Source organism: Diachasma alloeum, unplaced genomic scaffold (genome assembly GCF_001412515.2).
Source record: "Diachasma alloeum isolate Michigan unplaced genomic scaffold, Dall2.0 Dall_scaffold_00349, whole genome shotgun sequence".
Classification (NCBI taxonomy): Eukaryota; Metazoa; Arthropoda; class Insecta; order Hymenoptera; family Braconidae; genus Diachasma; species Diachasma alloeum.
The window spans coordinates 80,527-104,201 of record NW_021680488.1 but is presented as its reverse complement, the minus strand read 5'-3'; the positions used below and the strand labels follow the sequence as shown (position 1 = coordinate 104,201).

The window sequence follows — 23,675 nt, the reverse complement described above, 5'->3', positions numbered from 1 at the left end:
AGAAACGCCTGAAACCGACGAACCGCCCGAAAATCAGTGGAAAAATAGGGGAATTTGGAACTGGAACGCACCCCCACAAAAGAAAAACGAAACAAAACGCAGTACAAGATGGCTGCGTTTGGGTGTTGTGGCCACTGAGTGCGTGTTGTTGCTCCTTAAATCCCCAAAAATCCAAAAATAGTGCTAAATAAATCGTAAAAAAGTTGACTATCAACTGCTGAAACAAATTCAATAACATTATTAGTGACAAATAAACCGAAGAATCACGTGTGTGGTGCCTCCAGGTGTGAGTTGTAGACTGGAAAACAATGCTAAAAACACATCACCAACAACACGAGTAACTCACGAGTAAGTTTTGTCACTAATTATCAATCGAGAGATGAAAAAATTCCAATTGAGTTGTCGTGTTTGACGATTAAATACGAGAGAATTAAATTGTTTGATTTATTGGTAGATTTTTCACACTGTTTTTCCACCTCCCGTGACTGGCGTTGCTTCCTCCCACGTCCGAAATTTTTTTTTTTTCGGCTACCCAGTCTCAGCCCCTTTACCACTGGATTAATTATTAATTGTCGGTGTTGATGATATCCCTCTGCAACGAGTAATTTTTTGAATAATTTATTTTATCGGATTAGATGTGTTTATTTAAAGATTATTTTTCCATATGTGGTGGGCTCTCTGTGGGCCTTTCACCGTGACTAATGACCACATTAATTATGAAATATTACGATGAATAGTCGATTATTTATTTATCTTTGTTATGAGTTTCATCGGCCCGCATGTGTAAATTCTTGATGTTTTATTCTTTAATATCATTATTTGAAGATGTTTTTTTTTTATATTTTTGTTGAGAAATGTTTGATTTAAATTAGGTTTGTAGAATAACAACTCTACAAGGAACAAGTTTAGTGACTCTACTGATGTTCATGGGTATTGCAAAAAGTCTACCGAGTGGAAAATGAAAATCTACTAGGGGCTATGGCTAGCAACTCTACTTACATATAAATCAACCAATTGTGATTATCCTTTCCAATAAAAAAAATACGATTGACACAATTGGTAGATTTAACGACCGGTAGATTATCGGTAGATTCTTATGTGAGTAGAGTTACGGTAGAGCTGAGTTACAGAAATAAATTTACACGTGAAAATAACAAATCTGCCGACGATCCCACATTTCCAGCCATCGCAACTCTACATGGATAAAATGTCTACCGACATATACATCTACCAATAATGAAATCTACCAATTATAATCAGTCTTTCAAATAAAAAAATTAAGATGGATATAATGGATAGATTTGACGGCCGGTAGATTATTGGTAGATTTATATGTGAGTAGAGTTATGGTAGAGCTGAGTTATAGAAATAAATTTATAAGTGAAAATGATAAATCTACCGACGATCCCACATTTCCAGCCATCACAACTCTACATGGATAAAATGTCTACCGACATATACATCTACCGATAATGAAATCTACCAATTATAATCAGTCTTTCAAATAAAAAAATTAAGATGGATATAATGGATAGATTTGACGGCCGGTAGATTATTGGTAGATTTATATGTGAGTAGAGTTATGGTAGAGCTGAGTTATAGAAATAAATTTATAAGTGAAAATGATAAATCTACCGACGATCCCACATTTCCAGCCATCACAACTCTACATGGATAAAATGTCTACCGACATATACATCTACCGATAATGAAATCTACCAATTATAATCAGTCTTTCAAATAAAAAAATTAAGATGGACATAATGGGTAGATTTGACGACCGGTAGATTATCAGTAGATTCATATGTGAGTAGAGTTATGGTCAGCTGAGTTACAGAAATCAATTGACACGTGAAAATAATAAATCTACCGACGATCGCACTTTTCCAACCATCACAGCTCTACCGCACGTGACTTATACCAATATTTGGATAAAACATCTACCGACATATAAATCTACCAGTAATTAAATCTACCAATTATGATCATTCTTTCAAATAAGAAAATTACGATTGATATTGACATAATTGGTAGATTTGACAACCGGTAGATTTCTACCGATAGATATGTCTGGTAGACTCGTTATCGCACAGGCCATGGTAGCCTCGTCGCTGCATAGCGATGTTACAAAATTACACGGCAGTTCCATTCATAAATCGGTAGATTCACGATGACTGGGGAATGTAGGGTAGCCATGATCACCGGTACATTTTCCACTTCACTACTTTTTATATCTTCTTTACATCATTCTTCCACCCCAATTAGTCCAATAAACTCTTATGTATTATCAAATGGGCTCATATTCTGCAGTATATTGATCTCTTGGTATACTTGACCCTCGGTAGATTTGTCAGGGTACCCTTGAAGATGAGTAGTTTTCAACCCAATGCTTGTTTTGGGTAGAGTTGTCATTCTACCTTTGATTTAAATTCGGTTCAGGGGTTTAGTAGTTAAAAAAAGGATTTAAATTAATTGACCAAATAAATACAAGATATCGAATACAACCCAGTCGATAACACTGGAGAAAGACGTCGGAGCGACGGAGGAGGGGGAGATGTCCGCCGGCACCCAGGGGGAGATTCGGGTCGGTCCATCGCACCAGGTTTGGCATAAATTCAATAGCAAAAAAAATATCAGACAAATTTAATTTATTTTCATGACACATGAGTCATAAAGAAAAATCCTTCAATGAATTTTCAAAATTTTTATTTATTATTTATTGTGATACAAAGTACACTTTTGTTATGAATTTTCACTAGATTCTGGTGAAAATGATCATTTTATTGTAGTTTATTCAAAAAAATTCACTCCAATTTCATTGGATTTTTCTCCGTACCGAACAGTTGAGGCTTGTTGGACCGATTAGAGAGGGTTCCTTTATTTTATTCTTTTATTTGGATGGTTTGGATGCTTTTTTATCGTTGACCTGTTTCCGGTGGATTTACTCCGGGTGGGTGGGCGGTTGGGTGGTGATTGGAATATTTGGGGCGGGCGGGAAAGATTTATGAGAGGTTTATGTGGAAACTATTGTATTGCAGGATTTACTCCAATGAATTTGGTTCTCGAAGAATTACATTTTTGGACAAATGGCAAATTGACTGAATTGTAAATTAAAATGATATAATGATTTTGTGATGATGAAAAGCCCAAAAATGTAATTTTTCAGAAGATTATTCCATTGTGAGGACTGTCCCACTTGGATATCCTTAATTCTCTAGGCACTTTCGTACTGTGATGAGAATACAGAAGATTGTGGAGGAAAGAGGAAGAAATGGAGCTGAAATTATCGAAACATTTGATTTAAATGGCCAAAGGATAAGTAATATATCGAAATGTTTAAAAAAACGAGGTGTGGGCGCTTCATCTTTAAATCCCCTTCCGCCAGAGGGCGCGGGGTATCCAAGCAAGATGGTGTCGGCCACATCTAGTTACCACCTCGCATTTTTGAACATTTCTTATAATTATTCATGCACTTCAGATCATTTTCAACTCGTTTGATTGAGCTCCTAGCAATTGAATAAATGTTTCAAGCTATCATTTAGATTTTTCCGTCCCCTTTTGGTTGAGAATTCATGGCTCAAAATTTTCCACTTCAGTAGTTTTTTTTACTCCCGAGGCGTCTTAAGCGAAGCTAAGGGTGTCCAAATAATTTTAAGCCATGTACAAACCCGTTTGCGGTTGAAAAACACTTATTCATGCGATTGTTTGTCCCTCACACTCTTGGAAATCCCCTGAATTGAATATTCCGATAGTTTTAGCTTCATGAGGAGGAAGAATTTCAGAAAACGAACGAAATCATGATAATCAACTAGCCTCTCGTCGTGTTCAATCAACCTTCTAAAATCCATAAAAATCGTATCATTTGATCCTGGCACATTGACAATTTTGTCTCCATTCATCTCCACCGACCTCTCAACTCCAGAATCTTCCAATCACAACAGGTTGACGACTAAAAAGACGAGCAAACATGACACTAGTCTCTAGTGGTTGACAGTCACGGTGAAATGTACCTCTGATTGCTCCAATCAAGCCCCCGTGGTGCGTTTGCTATCCCATTTTAAAATTTAACAACAGCATTCTTTAAAGACAACAATGGCCACTAATGAATGACTAATTCGCTTGCATCAGTGCTAACCGCCGTTTCGAAAACCATAAAAATTCTGGTGTACAGGAATTGGTTTCTTGCCAGGCCCGTTTGCCTGAGTACCGGCCGGGCGTACCACCAGCTGAACTACAACCAGATCCTGAATTTATAAAGGAAAGAGAAGAATTAAGATGGATACCAGCAATGTCGTTAGACGGAGATCTCGTCATGTACCTGAGGGCTGCACGTTCAATGGCAGCTTTCGCTGGTATGTGTGATGGAGGCTCACCAGACGATGGTTGCGTTGCAGCATCCAGAGACGATACGACAATTAATGCACTCGATATACTCCATGATTCTGGATATGATCCTGGTAGAGCACTTCAAGCACTCGTCAAGTGTCCAGTACCCAAAGGCATTGATAAAAAATGGTCCGAGGAAGAGACTGTAAGTTTCGCTATAATCCTTTAGTCATTAAGGTACTTCCTCTGATTGTGGGGGTAGACATTGAAAATTTTAATGGTTCTTTTTTATTTATGACTCGTAATTATTAAACTGATGACTACAATGAGAGAAAAATGACAGAGTTCTCAAACAAGTCTTACTTGCGCCAAGAAAAAAAGGATTTTTTTTTTGTGTCAAACATGCAGAGAGTGCGCCGAAGTGAATAATTTTTGTCGCAAAAATAGATTTAGTAGTTTGAAAAAAATTGCATTTTTCTGTACACGCAAGAAATGTCGTTTGCATGCACACAAAAATGTTCATTTTATGTGAAACAAGGGATAGTAGATTTTCGTTTTGGCTATCTAATAATCACAGTCAAGAAATGAACCCTTAAATGAAACAATAATAATGATATGATAGCAATATTGAAATTTGAGGACAAAATATTTTTTGATAAATTTTCCTCTATATGAGATATTTTCATTCTGAAAAGGCACCATCTCTTGTGAATTATCCGCCTCATGAACCAAATCAGTAGCGAAATGGTAAAACGGTACAAATCAATTTTGACTATTGACCCGTTTTCAATGAATATCTCGGAACCTAAGGGAGATAGCAAAATTTTTGTTACTATCTTTTTTGTAGAGCCAATTGAGAGCTACAACAAATGTCATTACGAAAATTTCGCTATCTCCCTTAAATTTTGAAATATTCCTCAAAAACTCAATTGGGAGATGAGTCGACGTGAATCGTTTTACCGCTCCGCTGAGCAGAGCAATCATTCATATTTGAGACTTTTTCTATTCGAACCAAACATGTTCTTTTTTGACAATTTTCAACTAGCGATTTTGTTGGCCCAAACAAGACTTGTTCGAGAACGTATTTGTTTTTCTCTCAGTGTATCTTCATGCTCATTTTAAAAAAATCAATGTATTAATTAATTGAAACTATCGTCGGAGATCGGGCAACGAGGCATCTTCGTAACAGATGAACTTGGTGTTATTGTGCTTCGATATGATATGAGCCTATACTAAGCTACCATTTTTCCCATGAATTTTCTAATGAACATTCATGATTCTGTCATGCATTTTCAATTATTTCTCAAAATCTACGTGGCAACAAATTATGAAATTACAGAGGTATATTTTTAGAATGTTCTTGATACTGTAAATCGCATATTTGGATTGCTAGTATCCAACATCTGGACAGTTGAAATGCGACTCTAATGAAACGCTGTACTAATGATATTTTTATTATAAAAAAAAAACAAATAGCCTCTCCAAGAGTGAAGTAACACTTTTCCCACGTGTGTCAAACCCTATTTTTCATCACAATGTATGGAAAGTGGGGTTTCTCTTTACAGACAAGTGATAAAAAAACTAAGAGGTCATATTTCTCAAAATTTCCCATTGTCCCCATTCAACTGACTGAGGAAGTACCTTAAGTTTCGTTTAAACGCACAATCCCTCTAAAAAAAATGAAACTCTTTCCCCCCAATAACAGAAGCGTTTCGTCAAAGGACTCCGTCAATTTGGCAAGAATTTTTCGCGCATTCGTAAAGACCTATTACCGCACAAAGATACACCTGAAATCGTTGAGTTCTATTATCTGTGGAAAAAGACCCCAGGTGCTAATAACAATCGTCCCCATCGACGTCGTAGACAAGGCTCACTCCGTAGAATTCGTAATACTCGTAATTCTCGCGCTGGTACTCCCAAAGAGGAGGCCCCAGCCCCCAAAGAATCAACGCCCCCAAACACGACGAGCGCTAAAGAGACGACAAACGAGCCCGAGACACCGCCAGTCGGTGCCTCGGCAAGCTCAAATACAACCACGACAAATAACAACAGTAATCCTGGTGGTGAGGTAAGTTCTGTCACCGAGGACGATAATTCCGAGGAGGACAGTGATTCAAGGGATACAAATACCAACGGTTCAGCATTCGAGAGATCCTGCCAGCACTGTTTCTCAACAACCTCCAAGGATTACCAAATAGCTGGCAAAGATCGTCTCCTATTGTGCTTAGAATGTCGTTCGCATTTGAAGAAAACTGGGGAATTACCCCCAGCTCAGCCATACCTATTTCGTCCGGTACCAGCGGAATCACCAGACAGTCCAGGTAGAATGCGAACGCGTAATAAAGCTAAAGAAACCCCAAGGCCATCGCGACCACGTCGTAACGGTGGTACTGATACACCAGATCAAGAGAAACAGGAGAAAGCCTCTAATCAAGCGACACCTGATAAAAAGAAAAAATCCAGTACTACAGCCAAGGTGGAGACTCCAAAGAAGGGCCAAAAGAGGCCCCCAGAAGAGCCTGAGGAGGACAAAGATACTCAGAAACGTAAGAGAGGTAGTCCAGACAGTCCATCAGAGTCCCTCACAACTGATTCAAATTCCCTCATGGATGAGCCTGAAAGGGAGAACGAAATTGATAACAGTGAGCAACCAGTTGTACCAGCTGTTCCAGACGAGTCAGGCTCACCAATTGAACAGCAAGAAGAGTCTGCTGAACCACCACCTGTATCAACTCCACTACCAATCACTGTTCCCACATTACCAATAAATGTTCCTGTTATTCACACTCTCGATAAGAAACCCATTATCGATGAAATGCCAGAGGTTAAGGCAGAACCTGAAGACTCACCAATTAGCATCAAGCAACCACTTCCCCTGAAGCTTGAGCCAGTGCCAAGTGAACCCGAGATGTCACCGATCAAGGAAGAGCCCAATGAGCCTGAACAGCCTCAAGCCCTAGTGACATCTCAACCAATGGGAATAAGTGACTTATCCCAAAACATACCAAGAAATCTATCTCAATCAATGAACAATCCTGTATTGATAACACCTGGAATACCCCAGAGCCTTCCACCAGTCTCTCTACCCCAACCCCCCCAACAAATGCCCCTAAACATGCAATACCCAACGCCAGTACCTCCCACCCAAAACGTCCCCCAAAACCTCTCCCAATCGATACAAATCCCCCAGAGTATACCCCAACCAATTCCCCCAAGTATACCCCCACGAGACTTGCTTCCACCTCAAAATCTATCAAATCACACACCGGAGGTGCAACAATTACCCCAAAACATGTCGGTGCCCCCCCTGAATCTCAACATTCCCCAGAACCTCTCGCAAATCTCCCAAATGCCAGCTTCACCCCAACCACTAGGACTAACCCTGCCCCCACAAGACTCTAGGCTACCCGATAGACTCCCCGAGGACCGAATTCCAGACCGAAGATTACCAGATCGAATATCAGATCGTTTGGATCAACAAGAGCCTCAAGAGCGTCCGCCAGAGCCGGCCCTCTTTCAGCCAATTCAACCGTCCCCCTTGCCACCCGAGAAGCCAGCGATATACAGTCTGGCTTGCACTCCACCCCTGGAGCCCCAGAATCTCAAGATCAAACAGGAAATCATACCCCCAGAGCCTGATCCTCTCCAGAGTCTCAAGGAAGTCAAAGTGCCAGGGTATCAGCCAGGCTTCCCTGGCCCCACTCTCGACAACATCAAGAAGGATCCCGACGCCAGCATCAAGCCTCCAACCCCATCAAAACACCAACATCCACCACCTCAGCAGAATGTCCCGCAGATTCAATCAGTGGCAGCATCACCCACTCCCTCATTACCCCCACCAACATCAATTCCCCAGCCTGTTATGCATCCAAGTCAACAGCCAAGTCCTCACATGGCTCACAGCTTTCACCCTCACCACCCTCTGATGCATCACTCGTTGTTCGCAGCGATGCATCCTTACCACCCACACGCCTACCCTGGATACCCACCGGTGGGTACCTACCCCAGCTTCCCACCGTACCCCTACGCCCCCGTTCCCCACGCTATACCCCCACCGAGCCCCCAGAGAAGTCAGGAATCAACAACTATGATGACGGCACACCACTCAAGCACAAGCTCCAGCGTGACCACTAGGGAAGAGGGTGAAAACCTCATTGCAACGCATCATCATTCATCAAGTCTTCATCAGGCAACAACTCTCCATCATGACAAGCTATTAAGCATATCCTCACACTCGTCTCACAGTCACTCATCCTCCCACTCACAGCACAACCAGAGGAGTAAACCGATGGTGTCATCCTGCATGACATCGACATCATCGGTTCATCATCATCACCGGGGGCCATCGGGTCAGCCGACGGGACCACCACCACCAGCGATTGAGCCGAAGATCGAGGAAATCATGGAGCCCGAGCCGGAGGAGCCACCGAGCCCACGAGGACCATCACCAGAACCCAGGATTGAGGACTCGGAGTGCCACAGGTCACAGTCAGCAATCTTCCTGAGACATTGGAACCGAGGGGAGAACAACTCGTGCACCAGGACTGATCTGATGTTTAAACCAGTGCCTGATTCCAAGCTCGCGAGGAAGAGGGAGGAACGAAGTAGAAAACAAGCGGAGAAGGAGAGGGAGGAGAGGGACAGGGCAGCGCAGCATGCGCGGAAGATGTCGACACCGGAGAAGCAGCCGGAGGTCTGCAAGCCACCGTCGAGGGGCCCAATGGAGCCCGTGGTGTCGCCGTACGACAGGTATGCCGCAAGGCCGACTTATGCCGACACCCCAGCACTCAGACAATTGTCGGAATACGCGAGACCACACGCGGCTTTCAGTCCCGCGAGGCATCCAGCCCCACCGGACCCAATGCTGCATTATATGTATGGGCCCGGGGCCAGGGAGAGGATGGAGCTGGAGCACATGGAGAGGGAGAAGAGGGAGCGGGAGATACGTGAGCTGAGGGAGAGGGAGCTCAACGATCGGCTGAAGGAGGAACTCATGAAGGGGAGCCCCCGGGCCATGCCCGGACCCATTGACGCCCATTGGATGGAGATGCAGAGGCGGTATGCCGCGGCGGGACTTGCACCCGGGCCCAGTGGCCCTCCCCAGGGGCTTCATCAGTTTGGGATCTATGGGGCGCCACCTGGACCCAGTCAGCTGGATCGAGAGAGGCTAGAGAGATTAGGTAAGGGTTTATGGGGATTGGGACTGGTGTGACTGATGGATGGATGGGTGTGGATGGAGGGATGAATCGGTGGGGAAGACTCAATTGTTAGCAGGGGGGATCGGGTTAAATGACCACTGTTGTGTGGGCATTATTTCACTCACATCTCTAGTTAGGTGAAAGGAGTACAGTAGAACTTAGCACACTCAGATGAATATCGTCATAATATCACAAAACAAATTTGAGTAGCGAACCGGTAAAGCGGGTCAAGTCGATTTTCACTATTGGCCAGTTTTTGACGACTATCTCGGCATCTAAAAGAGATAGAATAATTCTTGTCATGACCTTTTTTGTAGAGTCAAGAGAGGGTTGTAAAAAGGGTTATGAGAAAAATTTTGCTTTCTCTCTTAGATTCTGAGATATTCATAAAAACTGGCCAAAAGTCAAAACCGATTTGACTCGGTTTACCGCTTCGCTACTGATTTCTTGCGCCAAATATCTCATCTTTTGAGGATTAATTTCTTGGGATAACAATTCCGGATAATGTGTCAGACAATGTCAAATTTCGGTGAAGTATTCATGAGTTGAACATGAACATTTCATGATAAAGTGGGAAATTCTTGCCACAAGAAATGGGCTTTTTTGCGTAAGAAGATGAGAAACTGACTAAAAATATTAAAAGCTTCGATTCAGTGAATCATGAATCATAGACTTTCATATTGAATGAATAGAGATTTCATGCAGAGGAAAATCTCCAGGTATTAAAAAAATATAACCGTCACTCACGCTCAATCGCTTTGAATTCGAAGGGAAGCAATATCTTCTTTTCCTTCTGTCAAACTATTCTTGTCTTTTACAGAATATTATCTCATTTTGAAAAAAGACATAATTTCTTTTCTGTACTGCTTCTCACGATTTCTCGTCTGGGAATTGGTATTACTACTGCCCAAACTCGAAAACTTGAAAATCACTACAGAAAAATATTGTTCCTGGGCTGTTGCGATGGGATTTTTTTACTCGTGTGGTTGGCCAGTCCTCGCCTACGGCTCGGAGGCCAACGCCACACGAGTAAAAAACCCCATGACACCCGCCCTGAAATATACTATTTCATTCAGTAACTTTCTCCTTAGTGCGAAGAGCCCCGATTTCTTGTCTGAAACCTACCATAAATTGATCAAATATGTATGCAATGTTTTTCGCTCAAGAAGTGATTTCTGTGATATTATCTCGATTTTTCTCTCAGTGCAGTTCGCATTTCGCTTTTTTGCAGTTCATACTGCAAAAACGCATAGGGATCTAGCTGTTTACACATTTTCGCTCTAGCTGTTTGCATATTATGAAAAAAAGGGTCGGAATAAGGGCCACAAGGGTCGGATTGAGGGTCACGAGGGGTATAATGTGGAACGCGTGATACTCCGATTGGTGCTATCGCTGAGAATTTGAAAATCAGTGAAGAAACTGTAAAATCGTAATTGAAAAAGGAAGAAAAATTGAGACAGTGGCAGAGTGAACACACACCAAGTGTACGAAAGAAAAGACAAAGTTCCCTTCCATTCTCTAACATCCCCCTACAATCTGGGGTAGTGGTGGAAATCCTCTAATACAGCTTTTCGGAGAAGAACAGTCAAGGACAGGTCCCGAGCCTGGCGGATTAGAGGGATTCCACTGTATTACTAATAATTTTCTCATCGGTGTTCGTTTTCAAGTTACGAGAGCTACCTAGTTCATTCTCATGATGGTTCTCAATTGTCCCGCTCAGTACTGACATCTGATTCGTTCATTAGAACGAGCGTCGGGGAAGTAGGGAGTATTGGAGGGGGTGAAGAAGCAACAGGAAAATTATGCAAATAGCTAGGTCGTGCGGTGTGCAAAGTATGCGAACTGCTAGGTTCTACTGTATCGAGAACATCAGACTAGGGTACAAAATCATCATGATGCCCTAGGTTTCCTCCCTGGTAATAAGTTGAATCAATGTAAAAATCAATCAGATTAATCAATGAGTGAATCGTTTGTGGATAAATTGGGTAAAACATGTGAAAAAAACAAAAACAACGGGTTTAGGGATACCTACTGGAGGCGGAGGGGGGCCAACGGGGGGAGGGGCCGGCCATCCTGTTCCGGTACATCATCATGGACAGCTTGATGAGCGACTGGCTCTGGCTGCCGACCCGATGGTCCGGCTTCAGATGGCTGGCATCTCACCCGAGTATCATGCTCACACTCACGCGCATACGCACGCGCATACCCACTTGCACCTACATCCGGGACAACAACAGCAACAGGCGGCGCAACAGCAGGAGGCGGCTGCCGTAGCCGCTGGATTTTCCCTGCCTGGTATGTCTGAATCCTCCCAGAAACAGAGCAACAACAGAAAAAAAAATAGGAACATTACGTGTTTTTTTTTTAACGATGTGTAAACATCTGAGCACGCGATATTGGAAGTTTTAGTGGAGTCGTCCCGGGATTTCGGGCGGGGTGAAAGGACAAGCGGGTGGGCATTGGGGTACCGAGTAGAGATGCTGTTGCCCCGATAACAAGAGGTCTCGCGAGTGAAGACGGAAAACGGCTGAAATGCGAGGAAAACTTTGCGCCATGAATTCTCAGCCACAAGAGTGTGGAAAATTCTGAACGATGGCTTAAAAATTTTGTTCATTTTGTAGAAACCAGATGGAGTGAGTTGAGGGCGATCTGATGAGGACAAATAAATTTTGAAAATGTTTGAAAACACGAGGTGGGAACGCCGCCATGTTTGAAGCCACTTGCGGCAGAGGGAGGGGGTATCCAACAAAGATGGCGGCGTGTCCACCTCGTATTTTTGAACATTTCTTTGAATTATTTAACCTCCTCGGTATCTTTTTCATTCGTTTCATTCAGTTTCTACAAAATGAACAAATTTTTCAAGTTATCTTTCTCAGATTTTTTTGTCCCCTTTTGGCTGAGAATTCGTGGCGCCTAGTTTTCTCCGCATTTCAGCAGTTTTTTTAATTCCCGAGGCTTAATAATTGGAATATCTGGGAAATTAGTGAGAAGTCATTGAGACTTCCGATTTTGAATGCGACAGGTCTCAACCCCCTTCCAATAATATCCAAGATATTTCTAATTAACAATTTGGCATTTTCTCGTAAACAAAACGCATGATGTTTACACATTAAATTTCTGTTTTTTTTTGTTTGTCTCTAAAGTCTTCCTTGGCTTTTCTAAATTGCGTATGCGTGAGAGGTGTTGACGATGAAGAGATGATGAAGATTTTTGGGGAGTGGATGGCATTGAGTGAATGGGTTAATTGGGTGAATTGGTGTGATTGGAGAATTTTGGACTAATCTGGAGCCTCTGCTTGATTTCCTCGAGGAATTTTCGGAGGGAATGACGTGAGGAGGGACAAACGGCTTCTCCTCAGGTCGTTGGACCCCAAAATTTCTGGTTTTATTCAACAAAGATCCTAATTTTCTAACAACCATTGGAAAAATCAGTAGTGAAGGGGTGAAACAGATAAGTCGATTTGACTCTAGAACGGTTTTCCGGGATTATCTCAGAAATGAATTGAGATAGGAAAATTTTCCTCATGACCTTTCATGTAGCTCGCAACTTGCCCTATGAAAACGGTCAAGTGCAAAAATCCCCTATCTCCCCTAGATTCTGAGATATTCACGAAAAACTAAAACGGTATTTTGACGTTCAATTCAAATTCGACGAAAATGTTCTGTTCTAAAGTCAAATTGACGCGTCATGTTTTATCATTTCACTAGTGAAATGTAATTCAGAGTTTAATGAATTAAAAAAAGGTGTTTTGGAATTTTTATCTCGAACAGCCGCTGCCAGTGCGAATTACCCGAGACCTGGGATGATGCCCAGAGATCCATCCCTGGGCTTACATCCCGCTGAACTCCTGGGTAGACCCTATGCCGATATGGCTGTTCATCATGAGCAAATTCAACGTCATCTCATGTTGGAGAGGGAGAGATTTCCACCTCATGCATCGTTGATGCATCACGAGGAGTATATCAGGTTTGATTTACATGCTATTTTCTTTTAGGGTCACGCGATCCGTAAGAACTTGGGGAATTGAGGGTCAAATGACCCTTAGAAACGTTTGAAATTGAGGGTCAATCCTTAGAAACTATTGGAGTTGAGGGTCAAATGGACTTTAAAAACATTTGGAGTTGAGGGTAAAATGACCCTTAAAAATGTTGGGAATTGAGGGTCAAATGACCTTTAGAAACGTTTGAAATTGAGGGTCAATCCTTAGAAACTTTTGGAGTTGAGGGTCAAATGGACCTTAAAAACATTTGGGGTTGAGGGTCAAATGACCCTTAAAAATGTTGGGAATTAAGGGTCAAATGATCCTTGAAAACGTTTGGATTTGAGGGTCAAATGACTCTAAAAACTTTTGGAGTTGATCAAATGACCATTAAAAATGTTTGGAATTGAGGGTCAAATGACCCTTAAAAACGTTTGTATTTGAGCGTCAGAATTTTATTTCTTTTGTCTTTAGTTCACGGCCAATTGATTTTGAGGGTTACACGACCGTTGAGAACATTTTAAGTTGAGGGTCAAACAACCCTTGTGATTGTTTTTTCGAATTTTTGAGAATTCACATCCCAAAGTTTTCCCCTCATTAAAAAATTATTATAATCATCTTCATCATTATTTTCCAGACAACAACGGGAGCGTGAGCTGAAGGTTCGTGCCCTGGAAGAGGCGGCCCGTGGATCACGACCTTAATTTTCTAGATTATCATAAAAAATTTATATATATATATAAAAAAAAAAGCCCAAGACTTTCGTGCGATTTCTCCTGAAGGCGAAAAAACAAAAATCTTGAAACAGAAATCAAAAAATTATTCCACACTGAAGATTCTTCCCCATCATCACACAATCCTCTCAATTCCACGTAAAAGTATAAAAGAGAATAAATGATTAGCCAGTCAGGAGAATCGAACGAAATTATTAATTTTGCGTTTCCCTTTTAACTATTTACGTGTGTACGTATATTTCGACGCTGAAAACAAAAAAATCAACAATTCAGTGTCTTGTAATATTGTCTAATGTAAATACGACAAAGGAGACTGCATACGAAGGTATAGACTAATAATTAAGTGAAAAAAAAAATTATAAAAAGTGGGGTCACGGTAGATTAATTAAATAATTTAATTAAATTGCTTATCCTTTCGCGAATGTCACTGTTATTTTAGACTAATTGTAAATTCAATGAAATGATTTTTTTTAACTATTAATTTATGGATAATTAATTTAATAATCTTATGTTAACTCTAGGTGTGATTATATTGTCTAGATGAATTTAAATTAGCTCGAGGCATTTTCGTCGCTCCAATTAATTTAATTAATTAATTACATGAAACAATTTGCGTGAAAAGCCATGAAAACAATCGGCATTTTCATTTTTTTTTCTTTTGAAAAAAAAATCGTTGAGACAATTTAAATTAAATTGAGTGAAAATTGTACATGTAGCGGGGCTTTAGGCAGTACTTCTTAATTAGTAAAAAAATTTTAATTAAATTTCCCAATGAATATTTCGTTTTAGTAAACGTGACCAAAGTTTTTAAAAGTTTGTAGAGCAACGTTAATCGCCTCGTAGACGCGAAAAAAATTGATTATTGCGAAACAATAGTTATTTTCTTTTTCTCTACTGTCTGAGTTTATTTTTCCCCCCTGGTTTTTAATCGAATGCATCGTGACCACATGGGTTGGGGTGCGTGTACATTGTATTAAGATAAAAAAATGATATTCTATGTAATCTAGTTGTTAAAAACAAAAAAAAGTGAAAAGAAGTAAGTAAAGATTTCATACAAACTGGGGGAGTGATTTTTTATTATAGATGACCATTTTTTTAATGGTGATGAATGACCAATAAAATTGTGCAGTTAATTATCATTAATTTTGTGGATGTTTGGAAACCTTGTGATTATTTTTGGGAGGGGTGAGAGAGAGAGAGGGAGAGTGTGTCTGATGGTTTTGAGGGTCAAACATTCTTCAAGGACTTTTCTTTTTGACGGTTAAGACGTTTTTAGGGTCAAATAACCCTCAAGGACGTTTGGAATTGAGGGTCACAGGGTTTTGAAGGTCAAACGACCCTTAAGGACGTTTGAAGTTGAGGGTAAAATGACCCTTAAAAATGTTGGGAATTGAGGGTCACATGACCCTCAGTTCGGAGTTGAGGGTCAAATAATCCTTAAAAATGTTTGGAATTGAGGGTCAAATGACCCTTAACAACGTTTGCAGTTGAAGATAAAATGACCCTACTATCATTAATTTTGTGGATGTTTGGAAACCTTGTGATTATTTTTGGGGGGTGAGAGAGAGAGAGTGATGGTTTTGAGGGACAAACGACGATCAATGATGGTTGGGATTGAGGGTCAAACATTCCTCAAGGACTTTTGTATTTGAGGGTTAAGGGGTTTTTGAGGGTTAAATCACCTTTGAGGACATTTCAACTTGAGGGTCAAATGGGTTTTGAGGGTCAAAGTTCCCCCAAAGACGCTTGGAATCGAGGGTCAAAAACGACCCTTAAGGACGTTCAGGATTACGAGTCAAATTGACCCTTAAGGGGGAACAAATATCTTATATAAAAAAGCGATGTCACACGTTTATTCCTTGAACATTTTTAGAAAAACTTCTAAATTGGGTAGTCATTTTCCCTGACGTTTCCTTTAAAATATCTCAACATTGAAGGGAGATAGCAAAATTTTGATCTGGACCTTTTTTGTAGTCCTCATTCCGCTCCATAAAAACGGTCTTAATGAAAATTCTGTCATCTCCCCTCAATCCCCAGATATTTCCAAAAAATTCAGATCGAAATAGAATCGATGCACACGTTTTTCGATTCTGAGTTCTTCTACTTCTGTTTCCAATATTTTTTTGAATGAATGATGACAGTTATTAATTTCCCAGATGTTGGGCTTTTTTCTCACAAAAATGAGACACTCAGCATCCCAATGTTTTTATTAGCCTGGGTAATGTGAAACCCAGGCGTATCCCGCTGGTGGGAATGAGAGAGAAAAGAGGAAGGGAGTCATGGATCATCCACTTGTTATGAGACTAAATGAGATCACGAAAAGTCGAGGGTTTTCACTCGAGTGTCAGGAGTTATCGAGTCAACATCTCCAGCTTCAGTTGCGTCTCGCGAGAATCCCGATAATTACATGACATCTCTTTGATTTTTTTTACATTATCTTTGATATTATTTGGTCTTTGAATAATTAGTTTGGAATTATTTTTGGGGATTTTTTATTCAATTCTTGGGGCATCATGGGAAGCCGGCAGAGGTGTCAGGCAAATGCTCGTGAACGCGACAGGACCCACAGGTGATTTATAACAAATTATTCATAATTTCAGTGGAAAATATATATGACACTAGAGGAGTTGGCGAATATTTCCTTTTTCGCTGAGATTTCATTGCGCAAAATTTTCGAGGAAAAATAAATTCAAAGCGTCCAAACAAAATTATTTATCCAAAAGTTTCACATTGGGTGTAGAATTTTTTTTTGTGATTTTTCGAGATTTTATCCTAGATTTTAATTTTTTTCCTTTAGCTTCGAAAATGCTAGTGTAGGACATAAATATCGATTTCAACTAAACCAAAATTGGATTGTATGAAATCGATTTTGTTATAGTATAGTATATTTTGTTTATTCTATCGAATTTAGGAAATACATGTTTTTGCGACAAAATCGATTTCATACAATTCAATTTTGGTTTAGTTCAAACGCTTTAGATTTGGCGCAAATAATTTTTTTTTCACAATTGTAATGGAAAAATAATCAGTTCAAATGATGAAGAATTGCGTTTGTCGTGAAGAAGCAACTTCTCACCGCGAAAATCTCGCATCAATGAGTATCCAACAATATGTTCCTCATAGACCAAATGAATATTTTATTGCATCTGAATTCTGCTTTCAATCGAACAAATATTCTTTTGCGGGATATCGTGACGCTGATAAATTTGATAATTACATGCTTTATTCGAAGAAGATATCTGATAATACAGACATTGATTTGTATGTACTGAAAAGTAGATAGTAACAAAAAAAAAGTTTAGATAACTGATCTCATTCTTTTTCAATAGAAAACATTAAAATTAAATCGATATTTGTGTCTTACAATAGCATTTTCTTTTGCGACTATTCAATCGATGAACGATTTGGATCAATCATAGAATTTCTATTTCTTAGAAATTTTTTTTCTCAGTGTAGTCTCCCCTTAAATAGAATCAGAGAAAGGATGAATGGGCAAACTCACCAAAATTTTTGAATTGCATACGACTCATTCTCTTTTACTACTGATTTACCCTATTGTATAGCCACCAACCTATCAAATCAATTTATTGAGAGAATGAAAATAGGAGGAAAACGGAAGAAAAATACTCGTCTTCAATGTGCAGTGTTAACACGGCCTTCAGTACTCTGAGGATGTTAATTCCGACAGAGCCTGCAGACCGGAAGCTATCGAAAATCGAGACTCTCAGGCTCGCTAGTTCTTACATCAGTCATTTGGATGCTGTTCTCATATCCGGGCCGATTGATCAGCCCTGTCACAGGCTGGAGGAACCACCACACCACTGGGGTAATTCCAGGGGGAGACCCCAGGTCTGCACTTTTTGCCTCGCGATGCACAAACAATACGTGAGTAAATTATTATTTTTCCCACTAAATCCCGAATGGAGGAATAATTCAGTGTTTTTATTCCAGAATTTTGAAGCTGTTGCATCATATGCATTTGATAAATTTTCTGGAGAAAATAGAAATAATTATTTTTAATTGAAACTATTTATTTATTCGATGTTGATATAGGAGTCGTGGTGATTTTTTAATATTTTTTATTATTGATTCAAGTTCTAGGGGAGGGTGAGGCAATATGGGCGTCTGGGGTAAAATGAACACCCAAAACATTTACAATTTTGTTTTTAAGGCCCGGGTGTACTAGCTTTCGAACGTTATCTCCATGTTTTTTTCATCTTTCGTCATCTGAAATTGTTAATTGAGTCCTGCGTCATGCAGAAGTTTTGAAAAATTATGAATGAATAATCAAAAAAAAGTAGAAGAAATTCTTAATTTTTTCAAAGAGCATTTTTAATTTATATTCAGAATAAGTTGAATAACAAGAAATTGAAAAATGTATCTGATTTACGATGACAAATGGTGGCCTGTGGTGGCCTGTCACTCAATATCATGCAGGGGGAAGACTGATTTCGTAAATCTTTTCCCACACTGCACAGAGACATTTATTACGGAAAAGGCTCTTTGAAAAAAGTTGTAATATTTTGGAGAATTTTTTAATCACACTTTTATCACATAAAAATGGCAGATGACTACATACCACTGTTTTGAAAATTGAGATACCGAGCTGTCACTTCCCATGCGGAGTTAGTGTTTTGTTATCCACTAATAGATAATTTGCCACAGCGAATCAGATAATGTAATTTCTACTTTTTTCAACTCATTCTGAATCTCAATTAAAAACGCTCTTTGAAAAATCTCAGAATCTTTTCTATTTTTTTTTTTATTATTCTATCATAATTTTTGGGAATTTTTACATGATATACCACTCAATTGACAATTTTGGATTAAGAAAGATGAAAAAATCCAGATAACATTCGAAAAATAGTACACCCGGGCCTTAAATCCAAATCTTTGCGTTGCCGAATTCACTCTACACTGCCCGGACGCGTTTAGCGAGTTTCCGGCAACGTCGCGTCATGGGCAATTTCATTCAACATGGGAAAAATAATTCATCTGTTCGAAATAATATGTTTTCCTCAGCAATTTTGAGAAATATGTTATATTAAGAACTACTATAATTTTTTAGATACTTCAATTGACAAAGTCAAATTTTTTTGAATTTTTCCAGTTAGCCAGTCAATTGTAATTAAAGAAAAATTGTATTATAACATTTAATGTGTATGATAAAAAAAATGAAATAATAAACTGATAATAATAGTATGCATAATGTATTATAATAAATTTAAATTTTTTTCTTCTCGTATACCCTTTCGGGTCTTTACGATTTGTTCCCTTCCCACCCCCCTCCACCCCCTGTACCGCATTTGCCGAAGGGAGGAAAAACCTCATTCGAGGGAAAAACCTGCCCTGGTACAGTCGTCCTTTTGACGGGACTACCGCTCGGCAGTGAAACTGTGAAATTAGAGCGCTATAAATTTTGACCGCCGGTGCCGGGAAGCGAACCCGGATCATTGGCATACGAGTCTAGCACTAACCGTACGGTCACTACCGTCGGTAATGTATTATAATATAGTATAGCATAGAATATAATATAATAAAGTATTATCGTAATATCTTTACTGTATACTATCATCATTTATGAAAAATCTAATGACACAATACGCCGAATAGATTGGCTTCAAAATACGTTACACTGGATTTTTTATTTTAGCATAATTTTATGAGATGTAGCGGATTTGTGTTTAGGGGAGGTTGGGGTAAAATGGACACTTTTGACTTTGTTTCAAATATTAATAACAGCTTGAAATGTTGATGAGATTCAATACTTTTTTTTTCAATGTAAAGAACATTTCTTTCCCTTTGTAATGAGCCTAAACTGAGCTCAATTGATGAATTTGTTTCTGAGTTATGAGTAATTTTAAAAAAGTCCACCATTTTTACCCCATCCTCCCCTATATTCGTTATTCTTCAAAATAACTTGATAAGTGAGTGAATAAATTCATTGCCTATTCAAATCGGAGGCACATGTCCTCCGCGGCTCTTGCACTTCACAAAAATCCATCCAGATGTCGTTCCTCATCACTTCTCACGGCCACACTCACCCACCAATCGAGTGAGGCTTCAGTGTTTAAACATCCACGATGCAGTGAACAACTCGGATGATTTTTTACCAAAATTTTCATAATTTTTGTAGTTAAATCGTTGGATTTCTCCGTTCATTCATTGTTATGCTTGCATTGGTTTATCACACTCCCCTCCCATCTCCCCCATCCCGGACTAATTGAGTGATTAATTAACTGGGAAATGTTGATCAAGTGTGGATCGAGAGGAAAATAAATTGAACGAGAGGTAAGAGATTTCGGAGGAAAATATATCTATCGGATATATTCTTTCTCTCTGGGATCGGATGGTTCATTGTTTTCATTTCACATCGAAAAATTGGAAATCGATGAGGAAAAATAAATGGGCTGAAATTACGTGTAACTCGGGGACTGATAAATCCGAGAATAAAAAAAATGAGAACGCACGGCTGACATTTAAAATAACAAAAGAGACATGTCTATCGATTCGTCAGAACTTTTTCTTTCTTCTCGGGAAAGTATATGCGAGGGGGATGGAGTTTCCGGGGAATTTTAAAAATTAGTCCAAAATAAGGATAAAAAATATAGGGGAGAGTGGGGCAAAATTAAACAGTCAAAAAAGCCACTGTTGACGCAATTCAAGTAAAAAAAAAATATTTATTAAATTTTTTATTAAAATTTCAAAAAAAATTTAAAAAAAATTTTTTTTTAAATAATAAGTTTGAAATTTTTTAAAAAAATTTTATTAAATTTTTTTTTGTCAACTGTTTTTATTCTTGGGAGTACTGATGAGAATAATAATCCATAATAATAATAATAATAATAATAATAATAATAATAGTAATAATGGAATAATTTTCCATTCAGTAGAATGAAAAATTTTTGAGAAGTGATGAACGAAGATTTTGTCAATGAATTATTTGATTGAAATTCAGCAGCACATTTTCCTTTTTCCCCTCTGGGTCTTGCTGTGGATTTTGGATTTTGCTGTTTCATTTTCTTTTCAATTAATCCATTGACAAAATCTTCGCCCGTCAAAACTTTTCAATAATTTTTCGTTCTACCGAATGGAAACTTATTATTCTCATCAGTATTTGCTGTTTCGTTTTGCTCCACTCTCCCCTAAATAGAATGAAATCGTATTCAAAAGTGGAGAATTAAATTCTGCGTAGATGTGGAGAGAAGTCAATGTTTCATTCTCGGAATTTTGAAAATTACCTCGGGAACTAATGGATTTAGAGAAAAATGTCACACCACTTTTTTGTAGCTTATGAAATTCCCTACATTTTGTCTTTTGATGTTTTTCTTCGTCAGATGAATAACTATTGATATAATTCCATAATTAGGAACGGAATGATCAAGATAAAAAAAGGAGACGAACGAATGTTCGTTTTCGTTCGCAAATATCTTGCAAGTGAATGGGTTTACCGAAAAATTGTGTATGACATTTTCTGCAGTTCTTGAAATTCTCTACATTTTGTCTCCTGAAAGTTTTCTTGCACAATCAATGTTTAACGAGATAATTAACTAATTACGGGATTGATAAAATTTCTAAAATCGGAATATCTGAGAATTCATGCGCGCATTATTCCGGGGACGTCTCAGAAATTAATGGATCATTAAAAATATGGTAAAAGACCCTCTTGCAGTCCGTGAAATTCTCACCAAAACATATCTACTGACATTTTTCGAATGTGTGAATTTCTCATTCTCTATTTCCCTTCGAAACCCAATCGATTCCCGGAAAACGTGATGACACATCTGTGCCTCTCGGAAGCGAATGAAAATATGCTCGACGATATAAAGACCGCCCAGAACGAAATGCCGTAAAAAAAATGTCATAACAACTCTGAGAAACAATTTAAATAAAATCGAAAAATCTCCATGTGATAATTCATCCGTGAAGTTGTGAAACGAGATCTCAATTTTATCTTCTGTTTTTATTTAATCTCTCGTAATTATCTAGAAAGAAAATCAAAATTTTGGAGAAGGATTTTTCGCGGGTGAAATTTCCCAACTTTTTTTTCATTTTGAAACTGTGCTTTCGCCCTTCAAAATGAGCATCGACTCATTAAAATTGCGCCAATTCGTTCAGAAATATTGATGATTGAAAAAAAGTTAATTATTTCTTCCTTCTCCAACTAAAGATACGAATAGAATAGATTGTTTTAAAAAAGATGGAAGCGACTGAGTTTATCGAAAAATGTAAGAAGAAAAAGACCTAATTGGCTTTCTTGAAATTCAAAGCATTTTGTCTCCCGACATTTCCCTCGCAACATCAATAATTAATGATATAATTCTCTCATTACGAAATTAAAAAAATTCCCAAATAAAAAAACTAAAATCCTAGGAGCGAAAAAGAGCCATCTTTAATCGCCAATAACTCGCGACCGGCAGAGTGAAATTTCCCGATTTTTTTTTCATTTTGAAGTTATTCTTTCGCCCTTGAAAATGAGCTTCGACTTATTAAAATCGCCCCATCCCGTCCAGGGATACTGATGCTTAAAAGAAAGTCAATTACCTCTCCAACCATAGAAAACAACAAACAGATTCGCAAAAGTGAAAATTGGCGCGCTGAATCTCGTCGCCATCTTGTTGGCAGCTAAGCCTACTCCTGGGGGCCAGTCTGTTGGTGTTTGTAGGCCGTAAGTGGTGGCGAGAGAGCCCAAGGAAGGACTAAAAATCCCCCCGAGACGACAATAAAATTCATCCAGACTCAAAAAAACAAACGATTAATCACGTATTTTCGGCTGTTGTGGCAGTGGTGGGTGATATCATCGGTAATAAGCGTGATCTGGTGGTGTTCAAGTGCTGGTGTACCTCGAGAGGAGCCCCGGGACGATCCCCCGGAGACGAAAAAGCGTCCAAGGATCGGGAAATTAATCACTAATATTTCTTAATCGAGCAAAAAATCGGGCATTTCGTTGGGACGAGGACTTTTTCCTTCATTATTCCGACGGCTGGAGTCAGCTTTCAGGACTGCCCTCGAACTTCCGACAGGTCTGAACATGGTGAGCACTTTTTCATTCGCATTTTCCATTTTTTTCGCAATTTTTTTCGTCTAAATTGAAAATTTTAGATTTTCTTTTTTTTCTGCGTTTTCTGGAATTTATCGCAGAAAAAAATATTTTTGTTTTTCTTCATCCGGGGAAACGGAAGATGGGACAATGGAGGGTGGCCCGTACTACCCCATATGTTGAAAAAATTAGGGATTTTTTTGCTTTTTTTTTGGGGTTTGGGTTTTTGTTGCTTTGCTGGGGATTTTTTTAGGTTTTTTCGGGAGTTTTTGGGATCGGAGTTTTTTGTTTTGACCCAGCGGACGTGACAGTCTGTGTGTTTACGTCGCACTGCCGCCTGTCAATTTTTTTTTCGGTCCGTGAAGTGGGAATGTTAGCGAGCGCCGGGGGGGAGGGGG

General features: G+C 39.2%; 3 protein-coding genes across 8 annotated transcripts in view; all 3 read left to right on the top strand.

Moving 5' to 3' along the window:
* Positions 1 to 103: 103 nt before the first annotated feature.
* Positions 104 to 15,380, top strand: LOC107040915 (arginine-glutamic acid dipeptide repeats protein). Of its 5 annotated transcripts, none has more exons than XM_015261219.2 (6): positions 104 to 348; positions 2,510 to 2,602; positions 4,172 to 4,531; positions 6,032 to 9,506; positions 13,295 to 13,490; positions 14,141 to 15,380. In XM_015261219.2, exons 2-6 carry the CDS (start codon positions 2,555 to 2,557, stop codon positions 14,205 to 14,207), a joined length of 4,146 nt encoding a protein of 1,381 aa, XP_015116705.1. In that variant the 5' UTR covers positions 104 to 348; positions 2,510 to 2,554; the 3' UTR covers positions 14,208 to 15,380. The 5 variants fall into 5 exon arrangements, with proteins under 5 accessions (XP_015116705.1, XP_015116706.1, XP_015116704.1 ...); XM_015261220.2 differs by having other exon boundaries at positions 2,492 to 2,602; positions 4,190 to 4,531; XM_015261218.2 differs by having other exon boundaries at positions 2,492 to 2,602.
* A 1,370-nt stretch (positions 15,381 to 16,750) lies between these two features.
* On the top strand, positions 16,751 to 18,245 carry LOC107040919 (basic helix-loop-helix transcription factor scleraxis; the record flags this gene model as incomplete). Its single annotated transcript, XM_015261226.1, has 3 exons — positions 16,751 to 16,806; positions 17,843 to 18,122; positions 18,189 to 18,245. Coding segments are annotated over exons 1-3 (393 nt in total), but the record flags the coding sequence as incomplete, so codon positions are not given.
* A 2,079-nt stretch (positions 18,246 to 20,324) lies between these two features.
* LOC107040943 (DAZ protein 1) overlaps positions 20,325 to 23,675 on the top strand; it is a 14,068-nt gene continuing 10,717 nt past the window's right edge. The window contains exons 1-2 of one of the 2 annotated variants that reach the window (XM_015261267.1): positions 20,325 to 20,528; positions 23,023 to 23,271. In XM_015261267.1, the coding sequence (XP_015116753.1) occupies positions 23,269 to 23,271 (3 nt within the window). In that variant the 5' untranslated portion in view covers positions 20,325 to 20,528; positions 23,023 to 23,268. Of the gene's footprint in view, positions 20,529 to 22,885; positions 23,272 to 23,675 lie in introns of both variants that reach the window. The other variant, XM_015261266.1, reaches the window with a different exon arrangement.

Excerpts from the sequence above, each read along its gene's own strand:
- LOC107040915 (XM_015261219.2), top strand. The coding sequence starts at position 2,555 with ATGTCCGCCGGCACCCAGGGGGAGATTCGGGTCGGTCCATCGCACCAG. Across the intron at positions 4,532-6,031 it reads AATGGTCCGAGGAAGAGACT|AAGCGTTTCGTCAAAGGACT; the intron begins GTAAGTTTCGCT and ends CCCCAATAACAG. Across the intron at positions 13,491-14,140 it reads CATCACGAGGAGTATATCAG|ACAACAACGGGAGCGTGAGC; the intron begins GTTTGATTTACA and ends ATTATTTTCCAG.